At 38.9% G+C, this 18,537-nt stretch overlaps 7 protein-coding genes, 1 non-coding gene and 1 pseudogene across 9 annotated transcripts in view; 3 read left to right on the top strand and 6 right to left on the bottom strand.

Moving 5' to 3' along the window:
• LOC104708897 (probable mediator of RNA polymerase II transcription subunit 37c) overlaps nt 1-334 on the bottom strand; it is a 4,103-nt gene extending 3,769 nt beyond the window's left edge. Inside the window, exon 1 of the mRNA XM_010425552.1 lies at nt 53-334. Coding sequence (XP_010423854.1) covers nt 53-266 — 214 coding nt within the window. The 5' untranslated portion in view covers nt 267-334. The remainder of the gene's footprint in view (nt 1-52) is intronic.
• LOC104709983 lies at nt 1,950-3,436 on the bottom strand (annotated as a pseudogene).
• Nucleotides 5,182-6,777, top strand: LOC104708898 (tRNA 2'-phosphotransferase 1-like). Of its 2 annotated transcripts, XM_010425553.2 has the most exons (7): nt 5,182-5,329; nt 5,424-5,717; nt 5,815-5,907; nt 6,009-6,063; nt 6,164-6,286; nt 6,386-6,442; nt 6,536-6,777. In XM_010425553.2, exons 2-7 carry the CDS (start codon nt 5,589-5,591, stop codon nt 6,658-6,660), a joined length of 582 nt encoding a protein of 193 aa, XP_010423855.1. In that variant the 5' UTR covers nt 5,182-5,329; nt 5,424-5,588; the 3' UTR covers nt 6,661-6,777. The 2 variants fall into 2 exon arrangements, with proteins under 2 accessions (XP_010423855.1, XP_010423857.1); XM_010425555.2 differs by lacking the exon at nt 6,164-6,286.
• LOC104708899 (probable mediator of RNA polymerase II transcription subunit 37c) lies at nt 6,827-9,414 on the bottom strand. The gene is made up of 2 exons (XM_010425556.2): nt 9,201-9,414; nt 6,827-8,746 (listed from the first exon to the last, which is right to left on the bottom strand). The coding sequence occupies exons 1-2, from the start codon at nt 9,412-9,414 to the stop codon at nt 7,002-7,004; spliced, it is 1,959 nt and encodes a 652-aa protein (XP_010423858.1). The 3' UTR covers nt 6,827-7,001.
• LOC104708895 (probable mediator of RNA polymerase II transcription subunit 37e) lies at nt 10,673-13,297 on the bottom strand. The gene is made up of 2 exons (XM_010425551.2): nt 12,969-13,297; nt 10,673-12,610 (listed from the first exon to the last, which is right to left on the bottom strand). Exons 1-2 carry the CDS (start codon nt 13,180-13,182, stop codon nt 10,869-10,871), a joined length of 1,956 nt encoding a protein of 651 aa, XP_010423853.1. The 5' UTR covers nt 13,183-13,297; the 3' UTR covers nt 10,673-10,868.
• LOC104708894 (dolichyl-diphosphooligosaccharide--protein glycosyltransferase subunit 4B) lies at nt 14,824-15,666 on the bottom strand. Its single transcript, XM_010425550.2, has 2 exons — nt 15,555-15,666; nt 14,824-15,116 (listed from the first exon to the last, which is right to left on the bottom strand). The coding sequence occupies exon 2, from the start codon at nt 15,114-15,116 to the stop codon at nt 15,009-15,011; it is 108 nt and encodes a 35-aa protein (XP_010423852.1). The 5' UTR covers nt 15,555-15,666; the 3' UTR covers nt 14,824-15,008.
• TRNAH-GUG lies at nt 15,750-15,821 on the bottom strand. The gene has a single exon. It is a non-coding gene; the product is annotated as a tRNA-His (tRNA).
• On the top strand, nt 15,931-17,623 carry LOC104708893. The gene is made up of 4 exons (XM_010425549.1): nt 15,931-16,327; nt 16,639-16,929; nt 17,020-17,196; nt 17,292-17,623. The coding sequence occupies exons 1-4, from the start codon at nt 16,142-16,144 to the stop codon at nt 17,382-17,384; spliced, it is 747 nt and encodes a 248-aa protein (XP_010423851.1). The 5' UTR covers nt 15,931-16,141; the 3' UTR covers nt 17,385-17,623.
• LOC104708891 (dentin sialophosphoprotein-like) overlaps nt 17,830-18,537 on the top strand; it is a 3,574-nt gene continuing 2,866 nt past the window's right edge. The window contains exons 1-4 of the mRNA XM_019229033.1: nt 17,830-17,937; nt 18,012-18,100; nt 18,196-18,340; nt 18,448-18,537. The exon at nt 18,448-18,537 is cut by the window's right edge and continues 4 nt beyond it. Coding sequence (XP_019084578.1) covers nt 17,875-17,937; nt 18,012-18,100; nt 18,196-18,340; nt 18,448-18,537 — 387 coding nt within the window. The 5' untranslated portion in view covers nt 17,830-17,874. The remainder of the gene's footprint in view (nt 17,938-18,011; nt 18,101-18,195; nt 18,341-18,447) is intronic.

Below are 18,537 nucleotides of genomic sequence, written 5' to 3'. Positions count from 1 at the left end.
AGAGAGAGAATTAAGAACAATGTATGTAAATAAGATGAGAGAGTATACATACCGAAGACAGTGTTAACAGGGTTCATGGCGACCTGGTTCTTCGCAGCATCACCGATCAGCCTCTCGGTGTCGGTGAAAGCGACGTAAGACGGCGTGGTCCGGTTACCTTGATCATTAGCAATGATCTCAACACGGTCATGTTGCCACACTCCAACACAAGAGTAGGTAGTACCAAGATCGATACCGATCGCAGGACCTTCTCCCTTACCAGCCATTGTTATCACAAAGGATTTTTTAGCTTATTAAGAAGAAAGAGACGAAAACTTTTCAGAGCTGCTTAGGTTTTTAGAGAGTTTGTGAAGAAAGAGCAACCAGGTCAGGGTTTTTATAGAGGTTGAGAGTTCGAGAATGTTCCTGTGTAAAGTGTAATTCACCGTTAGATTAGGTTTGAGATTGATCCGACGGTTGTTAAGTAAAAGATACCTATTTCCAAATCCTAAAAGGCAGATTTTTGGTCCAAATCCTAAGGAAAAAAGTGATATTTGTTCAAAAACGGAAAAGCGCGTCTGCGAGAGAATTGGAATACTGCTCCAACGTTCATAATTGCCACGTAGTACCTAAAACTACAATCAGTAGTGGGCCTATAAGAGACGCAGTCTATGGGCTGTTGTGTGGCTTTTCTTTTACTGATTGGGCATTATAGTTAGAAAAGCTTAGGGCCAGGCGGCCAGCACCGCCTGAAGAAGGAGGAGCGTCATCGTCGGATCACTAGCTCCACCAACGACTCTCTCTCTCCCTCGGTATAGGTTTTTTGGCTTTTGAACAAAGTAAGCAGCGATTCATATCCGAATTTGGAAAAACAAAAAATTCAAATTGCTTTTGCTAACAATTTATTAATAAAGAAGCCTCAAGGTTCTGAAAGTTTCAGTCTTTAAAACATGGGTTGTTTCTTATGCTCCCTTTTTAGTCCATTGATACTTTGTAGTTTGTCGTTTCAACAACGCTGCTTCGGTGCTTCCCAGTCCACTAATTTACACTTATTTGGTTACAATTTGGAAAATTGTGTTGTTATTTGGAACATGCATGCAGCATGTTGTTGTTATGTCTTCTTCTCTTAATCGCAGTTGACACCAAAACAACTCGTTCGCATAAACCATATTCAAACACCAAAACGCAATAATGTATTAAACCAACTAAAGTGTTATAAAACGATAAGTATTTAACTCGTTCCTCCCAAGATACACCCAAAAATAAAATAAAAGTTATAAAGGTTGAAAAGTAATTGTTGAATAATCTCCGCGTCTCGGGCATTTAGGTTTAGGAGCCGGCGGACATTCTAGCGACCTTGGAATCCTAAACTCCTCTGCTTTAGGCGTCGTGCAGTACTCTTCTTCTGCTTTCTGTGCTGCTTCTCCACTTCGCTTTCCTTCTTCTTCTTCCTTCGGCTTCCCCACCGTAGTCACCGGAGACAGAGTTCTCATCAGTTTCTCTTCATTACTAATTGTTGTCATCTTCTCTTGTTTTGCTTCTTTAGTTTGTAATGTATAATGGAAACCTATATGTAACTTTGGTGCTTCTTCGTTGATCGGCGATATAATGTTTAGCAAAGATTAAAAAAATAAACAGAGGACAAATACATATATAGGCTTTGGACTTTGATCTTTATAAGGTTTCCTTTTATACGACTTTATAACATTATTTAATTATTGAAATAGTAAGTTTCCATTTTCTTTTAGTTAAATTGCACAATTACAAATTCACATTACCCCACACACAAAATAAAAAGGCAATTGCCTAAACTTTTCAATTCCGGTAAGATAAAGATCTTAAATCGATTCCAACTGAAAATAGAAATAGAGAGAGTTTTAGAGAATATGGCAAGTAGAAAGAGTACTACAGAGATTTTAGCTTTTAAGAAGTATAGCAGAACACAAACAGATGTTCCGAAGAAGAAATAATCACATTCCACCAAAGTTATTATCGTACTAAGTCATGCACTCGTCGTTGAACTTCTTGAAACTATCCATGATCTCTGGCATCTCTTCTTGTGCTGGTAGGATCGTTGTCCTCAGATGGAACACGCTGTCAAAATCCACAAGGGGAATGAGTTTACAAGAAGAGATCAAAAGAGCAAGAACGAAATCGTATTTGGGAGATTCTTTTACCCTTCTTTCTGTCCAAATCCAGAGCCAGAGACAGTAAAAAACATCTGGTACTTTTCCGGCTTGTTTTGCAGCTTGGAGAGCTCCTGCTGGTAACCGTATTTGAGGAAACGAATACATTGCACCTAACATTTTACACAAGAATCATCAAGAACCGTATCAAATTTTCTAAACTGAACGACTTTTATCTATTACTTTGTTTCTTTGACTACCTTGTGTGAAATTGCAGACAACGTTTTTGCAGCTGTTGAATCCATCAGTCATGATCTTTGCTCTTCTTCTCAATGATTCAAGAATCCCCTTGCTAGAGAATAAAGCATAACAGGAATTAATGATTCAATCCGAGGATTATATAATCACCGATCACGAGTGTTGAAGTTTATGTTGTACATACCTTTCACGAGCGAATTGGTCATATGAAATGTCTCCAGGCTTTGGAGGACTAACCATCAAACCCATCTGCACAAGTCATATCACTCTCTAAACATACTGATGATTTCTACAAAATCAAACACATCTGCACATGCTGAACTTCCTTGCTGAATGGCGAACCCATATCCATCAAAAACCTATTTATATTTTAATGAATGGTCAAGTTAAAAGGAGGATCACAAATCAGGCACAAGTTTCAAAACACATGAAAGAGAAGATAGAAGCTGACCTTCTTGGAGCTGATAAAGGGACGCTCATCTCATCCTGGTATATGTTCTGCTGATAAACATCGTCTCCCAGAAGAACTAATATCTCGTTATAACAGAACTTCAATCTCTCTCTTAAGTTAGCTTCACTTAGACACTGACCAGTTGGGTTCCCAGGGTTAATGATCACCATTGCCCTTACCTGCATACCCATTCAAGAGAATCTGTAACTGGGGAAAAGAAGACATATGCATCTACGCTAAATGCATCACCTATGATAGCAAGAGTAGAAGGGAGAAGAGTGCCTTACTGTTATCCCTTGAGAACGAGCCTGAGCAACAGATTGTCTAAGGTTGTTAGACGTCAAGTCCCCAGTTTTCAGACTCATCAAGATAGTAAGGAACAAGAGTACCACCTAACAGTGATATGGTAGCTGAGTAGAGTGGATACTGTGGAACTGGAACCTTTTTGCCCTCTTTCTGAAGCTCAGAAGCTCGGAGATAAGAGTTCACCTCTGACGGCATACTGATACTTGTTGACGTTTTCATTGAGAGAATCGTAGTCTAATGCCTTGAGAGCCGTTTTAATTTCACTCTAAAGCAAACACTAGCTCAACTTCAATACCTTATCAACCACCCTCCTCTACAATTGGAATTAACAAACTTGCGTGTCAGACAAGAGTTCATCTAAGATTAGATGAAATAATCGAGATCAGAACTAAATCAACAGCTAAAAAATCCCTAATTTATGCTCCCTTTTTAGTCCATTGATACTTTGTAGTTTGTTTATTCAACAACGCTGCTTCCAAGTCCACTAATTTACACTTATTTGGTTACAACACAATTTCAGGAAAATTTAATTTTGGATAATCGGTTCCGGACTAAAATTACATTCAAATTCTGCTGCTCTGTTATCAATCAGGTGAAAATCATATATGTTCTCTATCTATATTTGGGGAGATTTTTTTTTTGGTATATAGCAGATTGATAATTTCTGATTGCGAGTGAGTGCCTTTGATTTTTGAATCATGTTTCCTAACTGCGTGACGTTCTTTTATTATCAATTTAAAATCGAACAGTTAGTATGCCGTTAAAATCAAAGCAAACGACGCAACTTTCTCTATGGTGATTGTGGTAAAAACGGTAAATATTGGGGAGGAGTACTAGTTGTGCATGTTGGCCAAAAAAATTTTAGTTTTGTTTTTTTAGTGAAATTGTTTGATTATACGAAATAACGTGATATTTGGTTAAAAAATCATGTTATCATACGAACATAATTAACATGTATCATGAATAAATGGATATGACCAAGTGATATTTGGATAAAATAGTGTGGTAAGAGTTTTTTTTTTTGTTTTTTTTTTGTTTTTTTTTTGTTTTTTACTATTTGTTATTTTTTTGCCTTACATATTTTCTCGTATGAATTTATTTTATTCACACAAAAAAAAGAAATGGTCTATATATTTTGTATTCAACCTCATAAAGATATAAAATTTTGTTTGATTTGTACATGTTTGTTTTAATGATTATGTGAATTTAAAATTGATATCTATTTTTTTTATTAAGAAGATTTGAAAGGAAAATCAAACAAGAGAGGTTTGCAGATGAAGCTGGAATTAAAGGTTGAAGATATGACCGACCTTCTCCCTCAGCACTTCCCAACCATATTCAAGGTGAGATTTCAATTTTTGGTGTTGTTTTTGTATTATAATTGATCTAAATTCCGTTTCGAGTAAATTAGTATTAATTTATCATTAACAATGTTTTTTAAATAAGTGATTTATTTTGATATTGTATGATTTGAATGTATTACTGAAATTTAGGAAAATTTGTTTGTTATATATGTATATTTAGAGAGAATTTCAAAAATATATCTTTTTCAATACTACCACTTTTCAGAAATACCACTTTAAAAAACTTTACTAAAACAAAATTTCTCAAAAAATTCTCATAGTATAATCAAACAATTTCACTAAAACAAAACTAAAATTTTTTTGGCCAACCTGCAAAAAAAGTACTCCTCCCCAATATTTACCATTTTTACCACAGTCACTATTCCCCAATTAAACTCTATCATTTTAATGTCACTCTAAAGCAAACACTAGACAAGAGTTCATCTAAGAATAGATGAAATAATCGAGATCAGAACTAAATCAACAGCTAAAAATCCCTAATTTATGGGTTTCTGATTGAGTGAGTGCTTTTGAATTATGTTTCCTAACTACGTGACGTTTTTTATTAATTTATATCGACCAGTTAGTTGGTATGCCGTTAAAATCAAAGGAAACGACGCGATTTTCTCTTGTCAAAATGTTACTGGGCCAACAAATGAAAGGCCCAATAGATGTTTTCTTGATTTTAAACCGGGACTCACACGATTTTTTAACCGGTTTAATCGGGTGATTATGGTACAACTTTGCGCCGTCGTCTTCAAGCTCTCTGACCTTGAGCGCAGTGCTTTCATGGGATGCTTCAATTCCCAATTCTCTGCTTTCATGGATGCTATTAATTTCTCTTCCCTGGATCAGTCCAGCCGAAGGTGAATCGAATTCACATTATTTGAAAACTCAACATCCCTTTTGATTTTAGGCCTCATGTGATGTTTGTTTTTTTTTGGCTATTGATGGATGTAGAGGCGGTAGAGGTGAGAGGGAGAACGATCGACGAAGACCTCATCTGGGCGGCGAAAAAGATAAAATTGATGCGCTTGGAAGACTCTTGTAAGTGAGTATCATCACCGAGATGTATCGTATAGCTTAGGTTTCGTTGGATAATTTAGGACACGAATCCTGCGGCACATGGCTACTGAACTGAGATTGAACATGCGAGTTGATGGTTTTGTTAAAGTTGGAGACTTACTTAAGCTGAATTTGAAAACCTCTGCAAATTTTCAGTTGAAGTCACACACGATTGATGAAATCAGAGAGGTCAGTTTCATCCTCATCTTCACTTGTGTTTTGGTCACCGACGACTAATTCCGATTTAGATATTGAGTTTTGGCATATGTTTTGTGTAACTTTGCAGGCTGTGAGAAGAGATAACAAACAACGTTTTAGCCTCTTAGAAGAAGAGGATGGTGAGCTCCTGATCCGCGCAAACCAAGGCCACTCCATCACTGTAATTGAACTTTTTAAGTAAAATCCTTTGCATTTCTCTGTTTTCTTATTCATCTTTTGTGTTGAAAGCTGAGACCTTTCCATTTCTCTTTCTGCGCGCAGACGGTAGAGTCAGAACAGTTACTTAAACCAATACTGTCACCAGAAGATGCTCCAGGTACTATTAGGACACATACTTGTGACTTCTTCTGTTATGCATGTATATGACTCGCATAGTTTGGTTGCTCTTGTTAATTAGAAATTTCTGTAATGGGAAGTGTGTGTACATGGGACTTATAGGAAGAATTTGGAATCCATCTTAGCATCAGGCTTAAAGCGCATGAATAGAATGCATGTTCACTTCTCTTGTGGCTTACCAACAGATGGTGAAGTGATTAGTGGTAAAATTTTTTTGATCCTATTGTTGTTGTTGTTGTTTCTGCTTTATGATTGCATATGCACATTTATCTGATTCAAAATTTACATGATTTCTGGCCAAGGCATGAGAAGAAATGTTAATGTTTTGATCTTCCTCGACATGAAGAAAGCTCTTGAAGGTATTACTCTAGCATGAGACCTTGATTCACTGTCTTAAAAATTAGTGATGTTGTCCATCAGAGATTCAACATTTCAGTATTACTTGTGTTCAGATGGGATTGCGTTCTACATGTCCGACAACAAAGTGATTTTGACTCAAGGCATTGATGGTGTAGTGCCTGTCGATTACTTCCACAAGATTGAGTCTTGGCCTGATCGGCAGTCCATATCATTCTGATTCATATGATCACAGGTTTATGTATTTCTTCAACCCGTGGAAAATACTTCATACACATATGTTTCCGACTCTTGGCAGATTTGCTCATCTTCTAAGTTGTAACAGTCCCTTGTTTAAGTTCTGGTTCACGACGTTCTAATATCCAAAAGCAGATATTTTTTACTAATGATAAAAAAAGAACAAGCATTCTATAGAAAACTTGTATCCGTCATCATCATAGCTGGGCAAACCAGCCATTGTTCAAAAAAATACTAACCAAAAACACAACAAAGACAACATAAAAAGTCTTAACGATCCAAAGAAAAGAGAGACAAGAGAGAGACAGGTAAACATCCAACAGATTAGTCGACCTCCTCGATCTTAGGGCCAGCACCGCCTGGAGCAGGAGGAGCATCTTCGTCCATAGCATGGGGACCTGGACCACCGGCTTCACCACCAGCTCCTTGGTATATCTTGGCAATGATTGGGTTGCAGATGCTCTCCAACTCCTTCATCTTGTCTTCAAACTCGTCAGTTTCAGCCAACTGGTTACCCTCGAGCCACTGAATAGCCTGCTCAATGGAGTCCTCGATCTTCTTCTTGTCTGCTGCGGGAAGTTTCTCACCGATCTTCTCGTCCTGGATGGTGTTCCTCATGTTGTAAGCGTAGTTCTCAAGAGCATTCTTGGCCTCGACCTTCTTCTTGTGCTCCTCGTCCTCAGACTTGTACTTCTCTGCTTCTTGAACCATCTTCTCGATCTCATCCTTGGAGAGACGACCCTTGTCATTAGTGATTGTGATCTTGTTCTTCTGTCCGGTAGTCTTGTCCTCAGCAGATACGTTGAGGATACCATTTGCATCAATGTCAAAGCAGACAGTGATCTGAGGCACACCACGTGGTGCCGGAGGTATTCCAGAGAGCTCGAATTTACCGAGAAGGTTGTTGTCCTTGGTTCTGGCTCTCTCACCTTCGAACACCTGGATCAACACGCCGGGCTGGTTGTCTGAGTAAGTGGAGAAGACCTGCTCCTTCTTGGTCGGGATGGTTGTGTTTCTCTGAATCAAAGTGGTCATGACACCACCAGCAGTTTCAAGACCGAGGGAGAGAGGAGTGACATCAAGCAAGAGAAGTTCTTGAACCTTTTCGTTTCCTTCACCGCTTAGAATAGCTCCCTGGACGGCTGCACCATATGCAACAGCCTCGTCAGGGTTGATAGACTTGCAGAGCTCTTTACCATTGAAGAAATCTTGGAGAAGCTGTTGAACTTTGGGGATACGGGTGGAACCACCGACAAGAACAACTTCATGGACTGAGCTCTTGTCCATCTTAGCATCACGGAGACACTTCTCAACAGGCTCCATACACTTCCTGAAAAGATCCATGTTAAGCTCTTCGAATCTAGCACGGGTAATTGGAGCAAAGAGGTCAGCTCCTCCATAGAGAGAGTCAATCTCGATGGTCGTTTGCGCCGTGGAAGAAAGAGTTCTCTTTGCTCTCTCGCAAGCTGTTCTCAGCCTCCTAAGGGGTCTTGCGAGGCCAGTGATGTCCTGCTTGCTCTTCCTCTTAAACTCTTGAACAAAGTGGTTAACCATTCTGTTATCGAAATCTTCACCACCAAGATGAGTGTCTCCAGCAGTGGCCTTGACCTCAAAGATACCTTCTTCAATTGTAAGAAGAGAGACATCAAAAGTACCACCACCAAGATCAAAGATCAGAACGTTCTTCTCTCCAACGCTGGTGGCCTTCTTGTCAAGACCGTAGGCAATGGCAGCAGCAGTGGGCTCGTTGATGATACGCAGAACATTCAAACCAGCAATGACACCAGCATCCTTTGTGGCTTGACGCTGAGAGTCATTGAAGTAAGCAGGAACGGTGACCACAGCGTTCTTGATAGTGGTGCCAAGGTAAGCTTCACTAATCTCACGCATCTTAATGAGAACCATGGAAGAGATCTCCTCAGCGGAAAACTGTTTCTCTTCACCCTTGTAGTTGACTACAATCATTGGTTTCTCAGCGGTTCCTGAAGAGATGATAGTGAAAGGCCACAACTTCCTGTCGCTTTGGACAGATGCGTCACTGAATCTACGACCAATCAACCTCTTTGCATCTGTCAAAATTAAACAAAACAACATCAATAGACCGAACACACAAAAATCAAAATCAAAGTGAATCCTAACTTCAACAAATTCACAAGAAGTTCAAAATCATATAATTTTACCAAAAAAAAAAAAAGAACATCATCATATAAACCCTAAAAATTCACAATTTAACTCAAACACGAAACAGCGAGAGAGAGATTTAAGAACAGAGTATGTAATAAGATGAGTTTACAAATCAATCAATTTATACTCTAATTCTTTGGCCAGAGAAGATAAAAATCCTAACTTCAACAAATCCACAGGATTAGTATAACGCAAAGAAGTAATTTGACTCGACAAGCCCTAAAAATCATCCTTATACAAACCCTAAAAATTCGTAATTTAACTCAAACACGAAACACCGATCTAGTTCGTATGTAATAAGATGAGAGCGTATGTAATAAGATGAGAGAGTATACATACCGAAGACAGTGTTAACAGGGTTCATGGCGACCTGGTTCTTGGCAGCATCACCGATCAGCCTCTCGGTGTCGGTGAAAGCAACATAAGACGGCGTGGTTCGGTTACCTTGATCGTTAGCAATGATCTCAACACGGTCATGTTGCCAAACTCCAACACAAGAGTAGGTAGTACCAAGATCGATACCGATCGCAGGGCCTTCTCCTTTACCAGCCATTGTTATCGAGAAACAAAGAAAGATTTAGCTAAAGAGAAAAGGAGACGAAAAGTTTTCAGAGCACAGAAGAGAGCTAGGTTTTTTTTAGGTTTGTGAAGAGAAGAGCATCGGAGCCTTTATATGGTTGAGACTGTTTCCAGAATGTTCCTGTACTGTTGTATGAACCGTTAGATTAAGTTTGGGATTGATCCGACGGTTGTGAAGTGGTGGATACCTTTTTCCAAATCTTAAAGCAGATTTGTTCAAGGACAACAAAAGGGAAAAAGTGATGTTGTCCGAAAACGGAAAGGCGCGTGTGAAGAATTGGAAAAATGCTATAACGTTCGTATATGAACGTCGGGTTATCAATTGCCACGTAAGATCTTGTGGCAGAGTTAGCGGGCCTATAACAGATTTTAAAAGCAGTTCATTGGATGTGGGCCGTGTTGAGGCTATTCTGTTACTGATTGGGTTTAGAAGGGGCCTATGAGTAGAAACAAAACTTTCCATAAAGTAATGTCAAACTTTTAATCTAAAATAAACTAGAGGAAGCATATAAATTTCAACCCGTGGTGAATAATGTTTATCGATCACATTACAATAAAATAGAGGAAGTCTATAATTTTTGACCCGTACATAATAATAATGTTTCTCTCTCTTACGCTATTACAGTTCCTTACTTTAGAGTTGAGATACACCAATTTAGAGATATTTATCAATGAGATTCATGATATTTTCTTATGGAATTAAGATCTGAAATTGTTAGATAAAAAATGCAACTACATATTACGTATACAAACAGTTTTTGTGTATCAGTTGCAAAATATTACGTATTTGAATTCAGTTTTGTGTGTGTATATACAAACAGTGTTTGTCAAACACAATACAAAACAAATTAGAAGACTGCACTCAGTTTCTTCCAATACTGTATTTCAAATTTGGTAGACATCTATACAACTTCATGCACTTCATAATCATTTTAATATATACAAAGAAAAAATAAATGCAACTTAGTAAACCACACTCTGAAAAGAAAAGTGAATCCATTAAGGTCCCTCGTTTAAGTTTTGACATTTGTATATCCAAAAGCAGAATTTTAACTTTTCAAGTTAGACAAAAATAATTGTAATGATAGAGATATAAAGGAGATACTATTCCAAATTAAGATTAAACCGGTAGAATATAAAGAGCTTATGATTTCATCCGAAGCTATAATCACTGGCAGAATGTTTACTTTTCACGTATGAGAAAAATACGTATAATGATGGCGAATTAAGAATAAACGAGAGAATATAGAGAACTTTTGATTTTATCCGAAGTCATAATAACTGGGCAAAACCAGACATTGTTCAAAAAAAACTAACCAAAAAACACCACAAAATAGGCTCTATTAAAAAAGCCGAACATAAAAAGTCTTTAAGCGATCAAGAGTAAAAGATAGAGAGATAAAGAGAGAGAGGTCAAAGTCCAACAGATTAGTCGACCTCCTCTATCTTAGGGCCAGCACCGCCTGAAGCAGGAGGAGCATCATCGTCCATTCCAGCGGCACCTGGACCACCGGCTTCACCACCGGCTCCTTGGTACATCTTGGCGATGATTGGGTTGCAGATGCTCTCCAACTCCTTCATCTTGTCTTCGAACTCATCTGCTTCAGCCAACTGGTTACCCTCGAGCCACTGAATCGCCTGCTCAATAGAGTCCTCGATCTTCTTCTTGTCGGCTACGGGTAGCTTCTCACCGATCTTCTCATCCTGGATGGTGTTCCTCATGTTGTAAGCGTAGTTCTCAAGAGCATTCTTGGCCTCGACCTTCTTCTTGTGTTCCTCGTCCTCAGACTTGTACTTCTCTGCCTCTTGAACCATCTTCTCGATCTCATCCTTGGAGAGACGACCCTTGTCGTTGGTGATGGTGATCTTGTTCTTCTGTCCGGTGGTCTTGTCCTCAGCAGATACGTTGAGGATACCATTGGCATCAATGTCAAAGCAGACAGTGATCTGAGGGACACCACGAGGAGCCGGTGGGATTCCGGAGAGCTCGAATTTACCGAGAAGGTTGTTGTCCTTGGTTCTGGCTCTCTCACCTTCGTACACCTGGATCAACACACCGGGCTGGTTGTCAGAATAGGTGGAGAAGACCTGCTCCTTCTTGGTTGGGATGGTGGTGTTTCTGGGGATCAAAGTGGTCATGACACCTCCGGCAGTTTCCAAACCAAGGGAGAGAGGAGTGACATCGAGCAACAGAAGATCTTGGACCTTCTCGTTACCTTCACCGCTGAGAATAGCTCCCTGGACGGCAGCACCGTAGGCAACAGCCTCATCGGGGTTGATAGACTTGCAAAGCTCTTTGCCGTTGAAGAAGTCCTGAAGCAATTGCTGAACCTTAGGGATACGGGTGGAACCACCAACAAGGACAACATCGTGAACAGTGCTCTTGTCCATCTTAGCATCACGTAGACACTTCTCAACTGGCTCCATACACTTCCTGAAAAGATCCATGTTGAGCTCCTCAAATCTAGCACGGGTGATGGTGGAGTAGAAGTCAATTCCCTCGTAGAGAGAGTCAATTTCGATGGTGGTCTGAGCAGTGGAGGAAAGAGTCCTCTTCGCTCTCTCACATGAAGTTCTCAACCTCCTAAGAGCTCTTGGGTTACCGGTGATGTCCTTCTTGCTCTTCCTCTTGAACTCTTGGACGAAGTGGTTTACCATTCTGTTGTCAAAATCTTCTCCACCAAGATGGGTGTCACCAGCTGTTGCCTTGACCTCAAAGATACCTTCCTCAATGGTAAGAAGGGAGACATCAAAAGTACCACCACCAAGATCAAAGATAAGAACGTTCTTCTCTCCAACGCTGGTAGCCTTCTTGTCAAGACCGTAGGCAATAGCTGCAGCTGTGGGCTCGTTGATGATTCTCATAACGTTCAAACCGGCAATAACTCCAGCATCCTTTGTCGCTTGACGCTGAGAGTCGTTGAAGTAGGCAGGAACAGTGACGACGGCGTTCTTGATAGAGACACCAAGATAGGCCTCAGCAATCTCACGCATCTTAATGAGAACCATGGAAGAGATCTCCTCAGCAGCGAACTCCTTCTCTTCACCCTTGTAGTTGACGTAGATCATTGGCTTGTCGGCGGGTCCGGCCTGGATCTTGAATGGCCACAATTTCATGTCACTCTGGACAGAGCTGTCACTGAAACGACGACCGATCAATCTCTTGGCATCTGCGAAATCAGGAAACAAAAAAAACAAGCGAATTAAGTATACAGACTAATCATTAAACAAGCAATATAGATCTGAAACATAATCAATAAGTAATGAATACAGATCTAACAACCCTAACAAATCCAAAAAAGTGAATAGCTATTAATAGTAATAAAACAAAAATTGTCGAGCTCAACGAACAAAATATACCTGAGTAATTAATATAAGATCTAGTGATGAAACCCTAAATCCAGCATAGAAGAATAATATATTCCAGATCTATCTACAACACAAGTATAGATCTAACAACCACAAGACTTACGATGAAGAGATCTAGATTTGAAGCAACAAAGAGAGCTAAGAAAACGAGATACGTACCGAAAACGGTGTTAACAGGGTTCATGGCGACCTGGTTCTTAGCGGCATCACCGATCAACCTCTCGGAGTCGGTGAAAGCTACGTAAGATGGAGTGGTTCTGTTTCCTTGATCATTAGCAATGATCTCAACACGGTCGTGTTGCCATACTCCGACGCAAGAGTAAGTAGTACCGAGATCGATACCGATTGCTGGACCTTCACCTTTACCCGACATTTTTAAAAAAAAATCGGAATACTACAAGAGATCTAAGAACAGAGACTGCGAATAAAAAAGAATAGAGAACGAAGAAGACGATAGAGCGGCTAGGGTTTATTTTTAGTAAGAAACAACGGAGAAGCGATTTGTTTATATAGAGCCTTGAGTTTGATCGGACGGTCAAGAATTGGTTATTGAGAGTTAAGATCTAAGGCGCCAGGCTGTTTTAAAAGTTTCGAGAATGTTCGATGGCTGTGAGGTAAAACCCTAATTTGTTACACGTTGGCATAGTTTAAGATTTTTGATTGGTTTGTGAGGTACCTTGAGAGCAAGTTGTGTGGGAGCTTATCTTCTCTCTCTTCCACGTGCAGGTTCGTTTATACATTGATCTTCCTAAATATGCGGATCATATTTTTTCCTTATTTGAATATGTTAATTACAGGAGTTCGGTGCGATATTTCCTTATCTTTTGCTAACATCATTTTCCTTTTCTTTTTCCTTACCAAAAATAAAAATAAAAAAGCTTCATTGTTATATTTTTAAATATGTTAATATTCCAAAATCAATATTTTCTAGTATCCCGAATATATTTACACTTATCTTTTCTACTGTGTGTAAAAAGCAAAAATATACTAATTATATTTTTAAATGGGAGTGTAATTTAAATTTCACAAAGAATTTGGTAAAACATCATCTGATTTGAGTTTATATAAATGATCCGAAATTGAACCGCTTTTTTGGTTAACAAGGGGACGAATGTAATGGGCGGTGTTCAAACGACATATGTAATGGACGGTTCAAATAGGCATTGTTGTGGCTTTACTTCAAGCCAGCACTTCTCTTCTTCAAGCCAGTTCATGGGACAATCATCCAATTCCTGGTTCTTTGTTTTCTGTAGCCGAGAATCCTCTCAAAGATGACTCCCAAAAGGCACCAAAACTTATCCTAAAGTTCTAACTTACAAGGAGCCACATCGAATTGGTTACAACTTACAACCAGAAAGCGTTCAAGGCTACTTTGAAGAGATAAAAATCTCAACCAACTCTCTACCAAGACTACAAAAAGAGAGCGCTATAGTAAGTAACTATTTAACAAGACACTGAAGCATGAACATTCACCTAACAAGGAGCATGGAGACGCAAAAGAAGTTTAGAATGAAGATTCTTTCAACAAGTACTCTAGGGAGGTGCACTAAAAGATTGATGCAATGGACAATAAGTATCACAACAAAGGGTTTCAAACAACATAATTATGAGAGTTAAAGGATGAAATGCGTATGTACTCAACATAATCGCAGGTACTCCTCCAGTGAGCATAGACTGTATAAACATCGTAACTGTGGATGCACATTAAGCTAGCGTGAAACAAGGTAAACCTGTAGTAAACCATTGATTATATGGAGAAGCTCATTTTAGCTTTGTAGCTTTAACAAATTACAAAGCTAATTAAGTCTGTTTTTTTCTCAAATACCCGATTTCAAGAACCAGTCAAGACTGTGATACGCTAGCTTAATGTGATACAAGTAATCAAGCCAGAGAGACGACCTAAACCAATTGAGAAAACCGCAGTATATGATATTCACTCATGTATGCAGCATACAGTATGCTAATATGCTCTCAACACAAAGCTTGCAAACCAAAACTTGCATAATGGAAGCACTAAGGAAAAAATTAGTCTTTTAACTCTTATATCCATCAAAACCCACATTGTCGAGATACAGTGATTACTCATCTAGTAGCAAAACATTAAGCCCTACGGAATGCTAAATACAACAGGTTGATTCCGGTCACATTTATAATAAGTGTTTTGTAGAAGAAACCAACAAAAGATGAAACCTCAAAATATCATTCGAATTTTGGTTCGGCCACCACGAAATGGTATGCAATGACCATTATGAAGATGAAAATCCCCAGAAAATTGGCAAAGAAGCCGAGGTCTTGGTCGTCAAACATCTGTAACACCACCACCACATCAATCAATTTAAAATATATGAGAGAAGCCATTGGTAATCAGACTTTGACAAAACTTGCAGAAATCACCAACGAATCCACACTTTTTAACATGTATTTTCTATCTACCAGACACTACCAAATAGCTCACAAAATTAGGATCATATAACAAGAATATATCCACAACATAAGATCGAGATTGAGCATTTTAAAAAACTTGATCGAGAATTCAAAAATACAGACATGAGAAAGGATCTGAATTATCAAAGACATCAACAATGGAATACCCAACCCAAAAAAAAAACGACATTGATTGAACCTCACAGCAGTTAACAAAGAGTGTCATCAGATCTCTACGTCAAGCCTAAGATCCACAAATTCACAACCATTTTTTATTTGAGAACAAGACCACAAAACCAAAGTCAATCTCTGAATATTTACCTTCGAGAGCTCCAACAACAGCCTTGCTTCAAGGCTTCTTCTCTCTCTCTCTCTCTCTCTCTCTCTCGACTCTACCAAGCAGATCGAAGAAGACTCTGACTGATTAAGGAGAAAGTTGACTCAATACGTTGTCGTTTCGTACAAATATAAACGTCGTCGTTTTATAAGTAAGGTAAAAATGAGGAAAAAAGAAAGTGTGGCTGCTGGGATTCGAGCCCAGGTCTCCACGGCCACAACGTGGAATTCTTACCACTAAACTACAGCCACTTTGTTACTCAATCATCAACTAAAACAATATCTAACGTCTACATAAAATTGTTTCGTCTTCATCTTCTTTCTTCTTCACTGTGTAATAATACTTTAGCAATGGCTGGGAATTACTATTAGGTTCATATCCCCAAATTAAAACTTTTAGCAAATTCTCTCCCTTTCAAAATTACACAAGTTCCCTAATCGATTAGAACAACTTCTTTGATCAATAATCATCCCAGATCGAACTTTCAGATTCAGGGGTTTTTCATCTTTTGTCAAAAAAAAAAGTAAAATCCTTTGAGGGGGTTTTAGGATAATTTGCTCTGCGTTACAAAATGTCTACAGGTGTTTGCGGTAAACGGGTTGGGTATGATGATTACTTCGGCTCTTCATCTTCCCCGACCAATAAGAGATCCAAATGGTCCACCTTTGGATCGCCGATCCGTTCTTCTGAAACCGGCTCTGGATCCGATGACCCGGTTGCATCTTTGATCCATATGTTCCCTACCATGGATCCTGAGGTTCGTTCGTTATACGCGTGATAAAGTTTCCATTTTTAACCGATGAACAAATAGCTCTTTTCGTTGTGTTGATTGGTGTGTACAGTGTTGAAACAAGTGTTCCTTTCATGAAATGAACTAGGTGACAGTTTTGTGTATCTATTTGAGGTATTGATTGGTTTGTCTTCGACTAACAAATCTAACGGATTGTATAGAGGCACTTGATGCAACATTAGTCAATGTTACTGTGTGCTATATGGAATGTGAGAAAAAATGTTCATGGAGTTTGTTGCTTATGTAGTCTTTGTTTATTTGGTGGGATTTTGAATTAGTTTGTCAGAGAGGTTCTGAGCAACAAGAACAATGTGTTTGAAGAGGCAAAAGAGAGTTTGAGCTCAATTTCCTTCAATGGCAATTTGGATAGAACAGACGCTAGTAGCTCCGTTGATGGTTCTGTGGGAAGTTGGAGGGATGAGGATATGGTTGACGGAGCTAAATGGGTCGATAGACTTGTATCCGAGATGTCAAAGGCGAAAAACATTGATGATATGAGGCAACGTGTTGTGGTGATCTTAGAAGCTGTAGAGAGAATCATTAAGCACAACACCAATGCCTCAAAGAAGGTATAAAACTTATATTATGACATTTGATAATGCTCAGATTTTTGCTTGGGCTTAGATGATAACAGAATTAGAGCTGTCATTCTTCTGCAGCTTGAATATGCGTCATTAAAGGACACTCTACAGAGTTTGATCAATGATAACCAAATCTTGAAACGGGCCATTGCGAGTCAACACCAGCGTAGCTCTGAAAACGAAGAGAAGGCCAAAGAAGTACATCATTTGAAAGGCGTGGTGGGGCAATACCAAGAACAGGTTCATAAGCTAGAGGTAACTATCGAACTATCAATCTTGTCGATCAATCAATCAATTAACAGTTAAACTGATTTTATCCTTTGTTTTCGTATGTCAAAATCAATGATCAGCTAAGCAACTACGCCTTGAAACTCCATCTTCAAAGGTCACAACAACAAAAACAAAGTTCTTTCTCAGGGAATCTGCCTCCAGACGTTTACTGAAACCAAAATGACTACATATATAAGCATAACTGTAACAGGGACGACTCATGAATCTTCTCGATCCGGTTCAGAAGTTTTCCAATTCTTTTGAGTATATTTGTCTTCTTCTGAAACTGTTTGTGAGAGTACGTATACGTTGGAGAATCTATCTATAATTTTTATGTTTACATTGCCTAGTGTTTCTACTTTTGTGTGTTGACCAAACTTTGAGTTTGACATATTGTTTTCCTTCATAAAGAGAGTTAGTGTGTAGTACAAATTTCTAAAAAACTAAACCGGAGAATCTAAAAACCAGAAAAGGAGAACCAAAATACACACAGTGAGTAAAGTAAACATTAAACCTAACCGGGTATCTAAACCGGATAATAATATTTTTTCCCGCCAAAGCAATTTTTCCAGCCCCATTGTTCTAAATAGTGAAAACCCTAAAAAATCTAATCTCGAAATCCGAATCTTCCTCATAGGGCTCAGTGAGAAAGTATCAAGCTCCATGGCTGAGCATCGGGAACCAAATCTCGAAGACGATGGTTCGAAGTCGTACTCCCAGAAAAGGGTGAGTCAGCTTTTTTTACTTCATCTCCTCTTTCGTGTGTTTTTATGTATTCATCTGTGGTTTATGTAAAATAGGTTGTCCTGAGAGATTGGTGGTTGGTAAAATGCCCAAAGGAAGTCGAAGGCAAACGATTTGGTGTTGCCGGAATCGAAGATCCCGTCGAGTAAGACACATCCCAACCTTTTTTCTGGGTTTCATTGTTTACTGAAATTTCGATTTTTGTTTTACTGAAATTTCGATTTTTTTTGGCTTAAATAGGAAAGGAGCAGTGCGTGTGTTTACATCTTCTCCAATCATCAAAGCTTTAGATGTTTTCACGCTCTTAGCATCTGATGGAATCTATATCACTCTCCGAGGTTTTATTAACAAGGAACGCCTTGTTAAAAATGGGTTTACCCCTGAGGTAATCTAATGGTTTTGCTTTTTACTTCTTGTGTAACTTTGAGCTATTAAGAGAAAGTAGAACACATATATGTTTTTGACTGACTTTGATTTGTTCTGTGGGATTAGATTTCCCGTGAATTCATCTTCGGGTTTCCTCCTTGCTGGGAACAATTTTGTAACAATTGCTTTGGAGGAGGAGTCTCCTTAGGCACTGAT

Source organism: Camelina sativa, chromosome 8 (genome assembly GCF_000633955.1).
Source record: "Camelina sativa cultivar DH55 chromosome 8, Cs, whole genome shotgun sequence".
NCBI classification, from domain to species: domain Eukaryota; kingdom Viridiplantae; phylum Streptophyta; class Magnoliopsida; order Brassicales; family Brassicaceae; genus Camelina; species Camelina sativa.
The sequence above is the reverse complement of the archived record's forward strand: the minus strand, read 5'-3'. Positions and strand labels throughout refer to the sequence as shown.